Genomic DNA, 13,390 nt, shown 5'->3' with positions numbered 1-13,390 from the left:
GCCTTTCCCTCGTCCCCTAGGCGGGTCACCTGGGCATAGAAGGAGATCAGGTTGGTCAAGCAGGACCTGCCTTTCATGAACCCTTCCTGGCTGGGCCTGATCCCTTGGATCCCTTGGACCAATTGGTGGATAACGAATTGGGTGGATGGTCGTGCCAATTGTATCCTGGGCTGCATCAAAAGCAGCGCGGCCCGCGGGTTGAGGGAGGTGATTCTGCCCCTCTGCTCTGCTCTCGTGAGACTGGAGTACTGTGTTCAGCTCTGGGGCCCCCAGCATTAAAACGACGGGGACCTGTTGGAGAGTTTCCAGAGGAGGCCGCAAAGATGATCAGGGGCTGGAGATCCTCCCCGTTGAGGACAGACTGAGAGAGTTGGGGAGCCTACAGCAGTTGTTTAGGCTAGAGAAGGGAAGGCTCTGCAGAGACCTTATAGCGACCTTCCAGTAGCTAAAGGGTGCCTACAGGGAAGACGGGGAGGGACAGTGTGTGTAGTGATAGGACGAGGGAGAAAGGAGTTTGAGGTGAGATATTAGGAAGACACTCTTTACTATGAGGGTTGTGAGACACTGGAGAAAGCTGCCCAGAGATGTTGTGGATGCTCCCTCCCTGCAAGTGTTCAAGGCCAGCTTGGATGCGCACTCTGATCTAGTGGAAGCTGTCCCTGCCCTTGCTGGGGGGAGTTGGACTAAATGATCTTTACGAGCCCTTCCAACCCAACCCATTCTGTGCTTCCATGAGCTCCTTGTCCGTATCTTGACCCACAAACCTTTCATCATGTTTTCTCTCCCCTTTCTGAATGAGGAGGGAGAGTGATGGAGCAGTCTGGTGGGCACCAGACATCCCCGCACACTTAAACCCCCACACATGAGGAGCTTGCGTCAGAGGCACGGGTGAAAGTGCATTAGCACATCCAAGCCCACCAGGTGCCAGTGGGAGGTGTTGCTGGGGACACACTTCCTAAGAGAGGCCGCGTGGCCCTTTTCCACCAACCCAATGGCCTCTCGAGAGCCGGCTTTGTGCTGGGTGAAGTTGGCAGAGCCTGGGGAAAAGAAAGGACGTGGAGGCGCCCCAGGCTGGGATGCAGAAATTTATTGAGGGAAAAACACGGTGAAAAGGCAGGAGGGCCAAGTGGGAGGGAGCCGGTCTGAGGTACAAGTAGGGCGACCATTGGCCAATGTGCTTGCAGCAGGGAGTACGTGACACAGTAGAAGGGGCGATGCAAAGAAGGAAGTGGCAGAAGAGGAGGAGGTACCTGGGCCATGTGTCGGGGCAGTCCAGGCTGGGCCCTTCCCTGCTTGCTTGGTGCCTTGAGAGGAGGAAGTGTGGAAGGCAAACCCACGTGCCAGGAAGGGCCTGATGTGCGTCCTTCGTCTCTGTTGTGACTTCCCGGGTGTGGGTGGCACCTATCGGGTGTTGTGGGGATCCCTTAGCAGGGGTAGCAGCCTCTTCGGCCACTAAAGCAGCCCAGGCCTCCTAAGCCGTAGCCGTAGCCGTAGCCGAAGCCGCCGGAGGAGACAGGCACTCCCTGGGAGCTGAGGACGTTGCCCACGGCAGCCGATGAGGAGGATCCGACGGCGGTGCTCTGGGGGAAGGAGCTGAGGATGGGTCCTGGCAGGGTGACCAGCACGGCGGGAGGCTGGATGACGATGCGGGAGTCCTCGCACTGCCTGACACAGGGCTCGTTGCAGCTGTTAGCCAGCGGGGTGGGTCCGCAGGGGCGGCAGAGGTCGTAGCAGGCCATGTGTGTGGTGTGGCGGGGCCCTGGAAGAGAGGCTGTTGAGGAGGAGGAGGGGCGCGGGGGTGCGAGGGGCAGTGCTGCAGGAGGGCAAGGGAGTGGGGAGGCCTGTTGTGGGGCAGTGGGGAGCGTGGCGGTGGGGAGGCGTCTGGGCTGCTGAGGCTGGGGGCAGAGGGTTCTGGAGGAGGCAGGCCAGGTAGGACAGGAGACGAAGGGGAAGGGGGTTCAAGCTCACCTGGTTGAGCGTGGAGGAGAAGGCGTCAGGAGAAGTGTGTGAGGGAGAGAGGCGCCGGGCGGGCTTTTATGCTGGTCCCCAAACGCCCGAGGAAGTGACACAGCCTTTGCGCATGACGGCCCTTTGCGGCAAGCAGCTCTCGCATGCCACAGCCTCGTGTGTAATGAGCTGGGGTGTGTTTTCCTTCCCACAACTCTCCATTTTCATGTCCTCCTCTCCCGGACACGTCTATCATGCCCTGGCGGCAGCTTTTAAGTGAGAGTCGGTATTCGGGAGGATTTGCATGGAAAGTGCATGTCAGGGCATTGTTCATACGTGGCCAAAGCATAGGAGTGGTGGGGTGTCGTCAGTGAGGTCACCCTGTGACATTCGTGTGCTGTGGTTTGCAGGTGAGAGGCCCCCCTTTCCTCTCAGGCCTGGCAGGCTGGTCAGGTCTTGGCAGCTGTACTGGGTGTGAGGCGCTGCCGCTTCCATCGCATTCGGTCCGTCCCTGCCTTGCTGCCAGCCCGCTACGCCCGTCTTGTGACCTCAGAGCAGAGGGATGGTGGCTTGGGGTCCCCTGCACAGGTGGTCCAGGGCCCCAGCACCAGGGAGGATGGTGGTCCGCAGACCCCCTGCATGGGTCACTGCGGAGCACTGCAGTGAAGAGGGGAAGGTGGCTGAGGATCCCTGTCAAGGGATCAGTTGGGGCCTCAATGGCAAGGTGAGACCATGGCCTGGGGACTGCCACGTAAGTGGAATGGATGTCGTGCTGCCAGGCAGACCATGCGACAAGGGCCCACCCTTGGGACAACTGAGAACCCCACATCAAGGTGAGTGGTGAGCTGGGCCCCTTCATGGGTTGCCCAGAGTCTTGGCAGCAAAGGGGGCCGGGGACACGGGACTCTGTGTGGGTGTCCCCATGACCCCACTGTGAGGGAAGATGGTGTCATGGGGACTGCCAGGCGGTTGGGCTGGAGACCACAGCAAGATGGGGCCAAGAGCGGGGACCCCGCATGGGTGTCTCTGGCACCGTGCAGCATGGGCAAGAAGTGCAGGGTCTGTTGACATATTTATTGATTGCAGCTTTTGGGGGTCTGTTATTTAATGAGGGCATTTTCCCTGCCTCTCTTCCCCCTCCAAGTCATAGAATCATGGAATCTTTGGGTCGGAAGGGACCTTTCAAGGCCACTCAGTCCAACCCCCCTGCAATAAGCCAGAACATCTACAACTAGAGCAGGTTGCTCAGAGCCCCGTCCAAGCTGACCTGGAATGTTTCCAGGGCTGGGGCATCTACCACGTCTCTGGGCAACCTGGGCCAGGGTTTCAGAACCCTCACTGTCACAAATGTCTTCCTTACATCTAATCTAAATCTGCCCTCTTTCAGTTTAAAACCATTACCCTTGTCCTATCGCTACAGGCCCTGCTAAAATGTCTGTCCCCATCTTTCTTATCAGCCCCCTTTAAGGACGGGAAGGCTGCAAGAAGGTCTCCCCGGAGCCTTCTCTGCTCCAGGCTTAATAACCCTAACTTCCTCAGCGTGTCCTCACAGCAGAGCTGTTCCAGCCCTCTGAATGTTTTTGTGGCCTCCTCTGGCCCCACTCCAACAGGTCCGTGTATCTCCGTGTGCTGAGTGCTCCAGAGCTGGACGCAGCACTGCAGGGGCATCTCACCAGAGCAGAGCAGAGCAGAGCAGAGCAGAGCAGAGCAAAGGGGCAGAATCCCTCGCCCTGCTGGCCACGCTGCTCTGGATGCAACTTTCAGGGCTACAAGTGCACATTTCCCGCTCATGTGCAGCTTTTCATCCCCCAGGATTCCCAAGTCCCTTTCGGCAGGGCTGCTCTCCATCCCTTCATCCCCCAGCCTTGTGCTGATACCGGCGGTTGCCCCGACCCAGGTGCAGGACCATGCACTTGGCCTTGTTGACCCTCATGTGGTTCACACGGGCCCATTCCTTAACGTTGCCTGGGTCCCTCTCGATGGATCCCATCCCTCAGGCATGTCAACCACACCACTCAGCTTGGTGTCGTCTGCAAACGTGCTGAGGGTACACTCGATCCCACTGGCTATGTCATGGATGAAGATAATTAAGGAGTACTTGTCCCAGTGTGGAACCCTGAGGGACACCACTTGTCACCGATCTCCATCTGGACATTGAGCCATTGACCACCACCCTCTGGGTGCGACCATCCAAGCAATTCCTCATCCACCCAACAGTCCACCCACCATATCCATCTCTCTCCAATTTGGAGAGAAGGATGTTGTGGGGGACCGTGTCAAAGGCCTTACAGAAGTCCAGAGAGGCGACATCCATCGCTCTTCCCTTGTCCACTGATGCGGTCACTCCATCCTAGAAGGCCATTCGGTTGGTCAGGCAGGATCTGCCCTTGGTGCAGCCATGCTGGCTGTCTCGAATCTCCTCCCTGTCCTCCATGTGCCTTGGCATAGCTTCTAGGAGGATCTGTTCCATGATCTTCCCAGGCACAGAGCTGAGGCTGATGGGTCGGTAGCTCCCAGGGGCCTCCTTGCTCCCTTTTTTGAAAATGGGTGCAATGTTTCCCTTTTTCCAGTCTCCAGGGACTCTACCTGACTGCTATGACTTTTCAAATGTCATGGAGAGTGGTTTGGCAACTACATCAGCCAATTCCCGCAGGACCCTGGGATGCATCTCATCAGGTCCCATAGACTTTTCTATGTTCAGGTTTCTCAGGTGGCCTCAAACCTGATCTTCTCTTACAGTGGGACAGACTTTGGTCCTCCAGTCCCGTCTTGCAGTCCAGCCACTGGAGAGGTGTGGGAAGAGACACCACCAGTGAAGAGTGAGGCAAAGAAGTCATCGAGTACCTCAGCCTTCTCCTCATCTGTGCTTACCTCTCTTGCTCATCAAGGGGGGTACGCTTTTTTTGACCTTCCTTTTCTGGCTGAGATACCTGTAGGAGACCTTCTTATTGTTCTGTGCGTCGCTTGACACGTTCAGCTCCAGCCATGCCTTGGCCCTCCTGACCTCATCACTACAGAACCACAAAGTGTCCCTGTACTCATCCCAGAAAACCTGTCCCTGCTTCCACTGCCTGTGCATTTCCTTCTTGCCCTGTAGTTTGCCCAGCAGGACTTGCCTCTGCCATGCCGGCCTCCTGCCTTCCTTTCCTACAGGCGTAGGAACGTACGCTACAGGCATAGCGAGCTGGGAGCCAGGCAGGGAGGGAGCAAAAGCCATGGAAGGGGCAGTGCCTAACGACTCATACACCTGCAAAGCCCTGAGCAGTGTTCCAGGGATGAGGAAATAGCAGCCTCCCTGTCACAACGCACCTGCAAACATCACTTGAGTGCCACAAGATCACCTCACTGATGACACCCCAACTCTCCAATGCGTTAGACGCTTCTGCCAAAAGCCATGACCCGCATCTTCCATGCAAATCCTCCAGAACCCTACTCTCACTTAGAAGATGCCGGCAGGGCCACATGGACATGTCTGTGAGAGGAGGACATGACAACGCAGTGTTGTGGGAAGGAAAACACGGCTCACCTCATTTCCTGAGAGACGGCCTGCAAAACACTCACCTGGGCTGAACTGGGGCAGGCCTTGCCGTTCATCCACCCTTCGGCCTGCGTCCAACCACCACCAGGGCCTCGGCTCTGCAGCCACGTGCTGCAGGCTCGCCTCCCATGTCCTCTGCAGTCTCCACATCCTCCTTCTACCCGCCAGTCCCTGTTCAGACCAGTGGCCTCACCCCTCAGCACTCACCCCAGCTAAAATCAGAGAATCACAGAATCACAGAATCACTAGGTTGGAAAGGACCTTCAAGATCATCAAGTCCAACCATTAATCCAGAACCACCATTTCCCCTAAACCATGTCCTGAAGCGCCACATCCACACGTTTTTTGAACACTTCCAGGGATGGCGACTCCACCACCTCCCTGGGCAGCCTGTTCCAATGCCTGACCACCCTCTCAGTGAAGAAATTTTTCCTAATATCCAATCTAAACCTCCCCTGGCGCAACTTGAGGCCATTTCCTCTCGTCCTATCACTAGTTACTTGGGAGAAGAGACCAACACCCTCATCGCCACAACCCCCTTTCAGGTAGTTGTAGAGAGCGATAAGGTCTCCCCTCAGCCTCCTCTTCTCCAGACTAAACAACCCCAGTTCCCTCAGCCGCTCCTCATAAGACATGTGCTCCAGACCCCAAAGACCCCAAAGGCCCTGGCTCACCAAATCCTCTGCCTGCCTGCTGCTCCCACTCCCCCTCTGCCTCTGGCCACACTCACGGGCTCTCCAGAAACCCACCTGCCCTTGTGACGTGATCCACACCAAGCACTGTGTCCCGCCACAGCCCAGGCTGCACATGTGCCGGCCCAGCTAAGGGGAGCGCTGCGCTACGCAAGGGCCAGCACAAGGCTTTGGGGAGCGTCGCAGGACTCCCCACGTCACAGGGCTTGCGAGCTCTGAACCAGGGCTGCCACGACCACGGCCGGCTCTCGCAAGCAGCCCTCCTCTGCCCGCTTGCACTACCACCCCCAGCGATGGCACCAAGGGGGCATAACCCAAGCAGGCAGCCCCCTTTCTCCCAGCTACGACCTTACGAGCAAGAGGGGCACCAAGACACGCACACAGCACGCCCAACGGGAAAGGCCAGGCCTCAAAACAGCCTGAGCGAGCTGGGAGCCAGGCAGGGAGGGACTGAACGTGATGGAAGGGGCAGCGCCTCACGCCCGCCACACCTCCAAAGCCCAGACCGGCCTGCCAGGGCTGCGAGGAAATGGGGGCCCCTCTTCACAACGCACCCGCAAACCACAGCACACAAGTGCCACAGGATGACCTCACCGATGACACCCCACCTCTCCTACGCTCCGGTCACGTCTTCGGCCTGTCCTGACATGTGCCATCAACACCAAGCCTTTGGCCTCTAATACTCGCACTTAAAAGCTGCCGCCAGGGCCCACGTGGACACGTCTTCAAGCAAAGGACATGAAATTGCAGCATTGCGGGAAGGGAAACACACCCCACCTCACAGCCTGCCAGGCTGTGGCATGCAAGAGCCGCTTGCTGCAAAAGGCCGTCATGCGCAAAGGCCGCCCCGCCCCCTCGGGGACCAGCATAAAAGCCCGCCCGGCGCCTCTCTCCCTCACACACTTCTCCTGACGCCTTCTCCTCCACGCTCAACCAGGTGAGCTTGAACCCCCTTCCCCTTCGTCTCCTGTCCTACCTGGCCTGCCTCCTCCAGAACCCTCTGCCCCCAGCCTCAGCAGCCCAGACGCCTCCCCACCGCCACGCTCCCCACTGCCCCACAACAGGCCTCCCCACTCCCTTGCCCTTCTTCAACACCGCCCCTCGCACCCCCACGCCCCTCCTCCTCCTCAACAGCCTCTCTTCCAGGGCCCCGCCACACCACACACATGGCCTGCTACGACCTCTGCCGCCCCTGCGGACCCACCCCGCTGGCTAACAGCTGCAACGAGCCCTGTGTCAGGCAGTGCGAGGACTCCCGCGTCGTCATCCAGCCTTCCACCGTGGTGGTCACCCTGCCAGGACCCATCCTCAGCTCCTTCCCCCAGAGCACCGCCGTCGGATCCTCCTCATCGGCTGCCGTGGGCAACGTCCTCAGCTCCCAGGGAGTGCCCGTCTCCTCCGGCGGCTTTGGCTATGGCTACGGCTACGGCTTAGGAGGCCTGGGCTGCTTTAGTGGCCGAAGAGGCTGCTACCCCTGCTAAGGGCCCTCGACAACACCCCTGACAGCCACCACCGACATCCAGGAAGCCACGGCATGGCTTGAGGATGCACCTCCGGCCGTTGCCGCCATATGGGTCTGCCGCCCTGCTCTTGGCTCCTCTCCTCAAGGCACCAAGTGGGAAGGGGACCAGCCCAGGTCCAGCACACATGGCCCATGTGCCTCCTCCTCCCACTTCTTTCTTTGCATCGTCCCTTCTGCCATGGCCGCTGCTCTCCGCTGCAACCACTTCCTCACAAGACAAAGACCGCCAGAGACCTACGGTGTGCCACTCCCACAGCGGGGCAGGAAGACCTCGGTGCTCTGGCCACATCCATCTCACGCAAGGGACCTCTGCTGATGGTTGCCCTATTTGCACCTCAGACTGGCTCCCTTCCACTTGGCATTCCTGCTGTTTCACTCTTTTCCCTCAATAAAGTTCTCTTGCATGCCAGCCTGAGACGCCTCCTCTTCCTTCCGTCTCTCAAGGCTCTTCCAACCTCACCCAGCACAAAACCAGGGCTCAAGACGCTGTCGGGGTGGGGGGAAAAGGTCTGCAAGGCCTCTCTTAGGAACTATGTCCCCAGCAACAACTATAACACAGAGCAGCACAGGGGGCTTCCAGCCTGTGACACAAGCCCTTCGCTTGCCCAGACCAAGGCTTGGGCACGCTCCTGCGCCTCTACCCATGCCTCTGACGCAAGCTCCCCGTGATGGCACGCACTTGACCAACTCTCTTCCCCAGCACGACTCTCTGGCCGTCACAGCAAGCAGAAGCACAGCAAACAGAATCACTGAGTGCACAAGGAACCTCCGGAGACCATGTACTTCAACCCAACTTGCTCCAGCAGGGTCAGCTCGAGCAGGCTGTCCAGGACCATGTCCCGTCACGTTTTCAGTAGCTCCAAGGATGGAGACGCCAACACCTGTCTGCGCAACCGGTTCCACTGCTTGAGCACCCTCACCCTGGAAAAAGGTTGCCTTCTCTTCAAGGAAAGGGCACGTCTTTTCAGCTTTCTCCATTTGCTCGTGCCCTGGCCGTGGGCACCGGTGAGAACAATCTGACTCCCCTGTCCTCATTCCCTCTCACTCGGGACTTGCATGCGTGGATTGACATCTCCCCTGTGCGCCCTGGCATCCTGGCTCAAAAACCTCCCAGCTTGCACAGCTTCTCCTCATAGGAAGGATGCTCCAGTCCCTTCAGCACTTCCAGTCCCTTCAGGCACTTCCCTGGGTGGCCCTGCACTTGACTCGCTCCACTAAGTCCGTGTCCTCCTTCCCCTGGCGAGCCCCCAGCTGCACACATGACTCCACATGGCGCCTGCCTCACCAGCACCGAAGAGAGAGCAAGATCACCTCCGCCGACCTGCTGGCAACGCTCTTCCCAATGCTGCGTTGGAGACGCTTGGCCTCTTTTGCCGCCAGACTGCATTGCTGCCTCGTACTCAGCTGCTTCTCTACCAGGACCACACAGGCCTGTTGCACTAGGACAAGGGGTAACGGTTTCAAACTAAAAGAGGGCAGATTTAGACTAGATCTAAGGAAGAAATTTTTGAGAATGAGGGTGCTGAAACCCTGGCCCAGGTTGCCCAGAGAGGTGAGAGATGCCTCAGCCCTGGAAACATTCCAGGTCAGCTTGGAAGGGGCTCTGAGCAACCCGCTCAGGGGCTTGCCTAGCTGAAGATGTCCCTCCTCATGGTAGGGTGGTTGGACTAGATGAGCTTGAAAAGTCCCTTCCAAAGCAAACTATTCTGTGATTCTAAGCCAGTCCTGAACCCCTGTTGGGAAATGACACATTGTTCCTCCTCCTTCCTTTCCTCCTTCCTTTCTGTCTCTTTTGCATATTCCAGCTTTCCTTTCGCCTTCACTCAGCCTATTTCTTGTTAGTGTTGGAGAGTGGTGCTGGGAAGGAAGTTGGTTAAGAGTGTGCTGATAAGGGCAGATTGCATCAGAGGCACGGCCAGATGAGCATTACTGTACCCCAGCCTGTGTTTGGCCAACTGAAGGGCTTATGTCATGAGCTGAAAGGCAGACTTGTTCCAGTCTGCTGTTGGTGACATGCTTCCCAGAAGAGCTCTTGGCACCTTGGGGCACTCACCCACAGTTGTCGGCAGCAATCTCTCTGGTTGTATTGCGATGTCACGGCTTTGCCAAGCACGAAGTAGGCTGATCACAAGACTGCTGCGCACCCACGCAGATGGCCTCTTGAGCCCTGGCTTTGTGCCGGGTGACGTTGAAGACCCTCAGAAGAAGAAATGTACAGCAGGCGTGTCACGCTGGAATACAGGAGAACTTTACTGAGGCAAAAAAGTGAAAAGGCAGGAGCGCCACGGCGGAGTGCGCCAAACTGAGGTGCAAATAGGGAGGCCACCAGCCGAGGTCATTCGTGTGCAGTAGCTTTTGCCAGAGCCTCGAGGTCTTCTGGCCCTGTGGCTGGAACGGCACACCAGATTTTCCCAGTGGCCTTTGTCTTGTGAGATGCTGGATGCATCACAAAGTGATGGAAACAGCAGAAATGGCGAAGCAAAGAAGGAAGTGGGCAAAGAGGAGGAGATACACGGGCCATGTATGCAGGCAGCCCAGGCTGGACCCCTTCCCTGCTTGCGTGGTGCCTTGAGAGGAGCAACCGTGGACGGTGAACACATGTGCCAGGAAGGGGCTGGAATTGCATAATCAGTCCCCACCGTGGCTTCCAGGGTCTGGGTGGTGGCTGTCAGGGGTGGTGTAGAAGGCCTTGGCAAGGGTAGCAGCCTCTTCTGCCACTGAAGCAGCCCCGGCCTCCAAAGCCGTAGCCGTAGACCAGCTAGACCTGACCAGCCTGCCAGGCCTGAGAGGAAAGGGGGGCCTCTCACCTGCAAACCACAGCACACGAATGTCACAGGGTGACCTCACTGACGACACCCCACCACTCCTATGCTTTGGCCACGTATGAACAATGCCCTGACATGCACTTTCCATGCAAATCCTCCCGAATACCGACTCTCACTTAAAAGCTGCCACCAGGGCATGATAGACGTGTCCGGGAGAGGAGGACATGAAAATGGAGAGTTGTGGGAAGGAAAACACACCCCAGCTCATTACACACGAGGCTGTGGCATGCGAGAGCTGCTTGCCGCAAAGGGCCGTCATGCGCAAAGGCTGTGTCACTTCCTCGGGCGTTTGGGGACCAGCATAAAAGCCCGCCCGGCGCCTCTCTCCCTCACACACTTCTCCTGACGCCTTCTCCTCCACGCTCAACCAGGTGAGCTTGAACCCCCTTCCCCTTCGTCTCCTGTCCTACCTGGCCTGCCTCCTCCAGAACCCTCTGCCCCCAGCCTCAGCAGCCCAGACGCCTCCCCACCGCCACGCTCCCCACTGCCCCACAACAGGCCTCCCCACTCCCTTGCCCTTCCTCAACACCGCCCCTCGCACCCCCGCGCCCCTCCTCCTCCTCAACAGCCTCTCTTCCAGGGCCCCGCCACACCACACACATGGCCTGCTACGACCTCTGCCGCCCCTGCGGACCCACCCCGCTGGCTAACAGCTGCAATGAGCCCTGTGTCAGGCAGTGCGAGGACTCCCGCGTCGTCATCCAGCCTTCCACCGTGGTGGTCACCCTGCCAGGACCCATCCTCAGCTCCTTCCCCCAGAGCACCGCCGTCGGATCCTCCTCATCGGCTGCCGTGGGCAACGAACTCAGCTCCCAGGGAGTGCCCGTCTCCTCCGGCGGCTTCGGCTACGGCTATGGCTTAGGAGGCCTGGGCTGCTTTAGTGGCCGAAGAGGCTGCTACCCCTGCTAAGGGCCCTCCACAAAACCCCTGATAGCCACCCCCCACACCCGGGAAGTCACAACACAGATGGAGGACGCACATCAGGCCCTTCCTGGCACGTGGGTTTGCCTTCCACACTTCCTCCTCTCAAGGCACCAAGCAAGCAGGGAAGGGCCCAGCCTCGACTGCCCCGACACATGGCCCAGGTACCTCCTCCTCTTCTGCCACTTCCTTCTTTGCATCGCCCCTTCTGCTGTGTCACGTACTCCCTGCTGCAAGCACATTGGCCAATGGTCGCCCTACGTGTACCTCAGACCGGCTGCCTCCCACTCGGCCCTCCTGCCTTTTCACCGTGTTTTTCCCTGAATAAATTTCTGCATCCCGGCCTGGAGCGCCTCCACGTCCTTTCTTTTCCCCAGGCTCTGCCAACTTCACCCAGCACAAAGCCGGCTCTCAAGAGGCCATTGGGTTGGTGGAAAAGGGCCACGCGGCCTCTCTTAGGAAGTGTGTCCCCAGCAACACCACCCACTGGAAGCTGGGAGGGGACACAGCCAGGACAGCTGACCCGGGCTGGCAAAAGAGATATTCCCTACCAGACTATGTCATTCCCCGTACATAATGTACGTTATGGCCTCAAGTTGCGCCTCATTATGGCCCAGTACATTATGGCCTCAAGTTGCGCCAGGGGAGGTTTAGATTGGATATTAGGAAAAATTTCTTCACTGAGAGAGTGGTCAGGCATTGGAACAGGCTGCCTAGGGAGGTGGTGGAGTCACCATCTCTGGAAGTGTTCAAAAAACGTGTGGATGTGGCGCTTCACGACATGGTTTAGGGGACATGGTGGCGCTGGATTGATGGGTGGACTTGATGATCTTGAAGGTCCTTTCCAACCTAGTGATTTTGTGATTCTGTGATAAACTGGAGTTAGCCGGGAGGCGGGAATCGCTGCTCAGGGATGGGCTGTCGATCACCGGGTGGTGAGCAATTGCTGTATTGGGCATCACTTGTTCTTGTCATTCCTTCATACGTATTATTCTTCTTGTTAGCGTTGTTGTTTCCTTCTCTCTTGCTGTCCTATTAGACTGCTTTTATCTCAACCCACAAGTTTTTCCCAATTCTCTCCCCCGTCCCACTGGGGGAGGGGGGACTGGGCGAGCAGCTGCGTGGTGCTTAGTTGCCGGCTGGGGCTAAACCATGGCAGCTGGCCCCTTCCTGGCTCCCTTGCTCGCTGTCTGGAGAGCAGGAGTGTGGCCCAAAGCCCAGTTGGAGGCAAGTCTCAAGTGGTGTAACCCAGGGCTCGGATCCGTGGGGCCAGCACTGTTCAATATCCTGATCAGTGACTTGGGCTGTGGGGTGGAGTGCCCCTTCAGCAAGTTGACAGATGATAATCCTCATTTTAAAAGGTAAAAGCGGAAGGCCCGGGTTAACTACCACCCAGTCAGTGTCACCTCTGTGTTTGGCAAGATCATGAAGCAAATCCTCCTGGAAACCGTGCCAAGACACGTGGAAAATGGAGAGGAGATTGCTGACGGCCAACATGTCTTCACGGAGGTCAGATGGTGTCTGAGAAATTCAGTGGCCTTCTACAATGGACCTACAGCACTGGTGGGTAAGGGAAGAGCAACTGATGTCATCTACCTGGACTTGTGGAAATCATGTGATACCGTCCCACATAACACCCTTGTCTCTAAACTTGAGAGATGAGGATCTGTTGGGTAGACCACAGAATCGTTAAGGTTGGGAAGGACCTTCAAGATCATCAAGTCCAACCATTAATCCAGCGCCACCATGTCCCCTAGTACATGTCCTGAAGTGCCACATCCACACATTTTTTGAACACTCCCATGCATGGTGACTCCACCACCTCCCTGGGCAGCCTGTTTGTCCTGGTTTCAGCCAGGATAGAGCTGGTTTTCCTCACAGAAGCTAGTGTGAGACTGTGTTTTGGATTTGGGATGAGGAACTGTTGATAATGTGCTGATGTTTC

The 13,390-nt window shown here is 57.6% G+C and overlaps 3 protein-coding genes across 3 annotated transcripts; 2 read left to right on the top strand and 1 right to left on the bottom strand.

The window, feature by feature from the left end:
• Positions 1-1,152: 1,152 nt before the first annotated feature.
• LOC309402956 (feather keratin-like) lies at positions 1,153-1,739 on the bottom strand (the record flags this gene model as incomplete). The annotated part of the gene is made up of 1 exon (XM_081996930.1): positions 1,153-1,739. The coding sequence occupies one exon, from the start codon at positions 1,737-1,739 to the stop codon at positions 1,425-1,427; it is 315 nt and encodes a 104-aa protein (XP_081853056.1). The 3' UTR covers positions 1,153-1,424.
• A 5,506-nt stretch (positions 1,740-7,245) lies between these two features.
• On the top strand, positions 7,246-8,961 carry LOC309402469 (feather keratin-like). The gene has a single exon (XM_081996308.1). It carries the CDS (start codon positions 7,344-7,346, stop codon positions 7,656-7,658), a length of 315 nt encoding a protein of 104 aa, XP_081852434.1. The 5' UTR covers positions 7,246-7,343; the 3' UTR covers positions 7,659-8,961.
• Positions 8,962-11,124: 2,163 nt separating this feature from the next.
• LOC309417318 (feather keratin-like) lies at positions 11,125-11,433 on the top strand (the record flags this gene model as incomplete). The annotated part of the gene is made up of 1 exon (XM_082014797.1): positions 11,125-11,433. One exon carries the CDS (start codon positions 11,125-11,127, stop codon positions 11,431-11,433), a length of 309 nt encoding a protein of 102 aa, XP_081870923.1.
• Between the last annotated feature and the right edge of the window lie 1,957 nt (positions 11,434-13,390).

This window comes from Phaethon aethereus (genome assembly GCF_964289735.1).
Source record: "Phaethon aethereus genome assembly, chromosome: 2".
In the NCBI taxonomy this organism is placed as follows: Eukaryota; Metazoa; Chordata; class Aves; order Phaethontiformes; family Phaethontidae; genus Phaethon; species Phaethon aethereus.
This window is presented reverse-complemented; position numbering and strand designations above follow the sequence as displayed.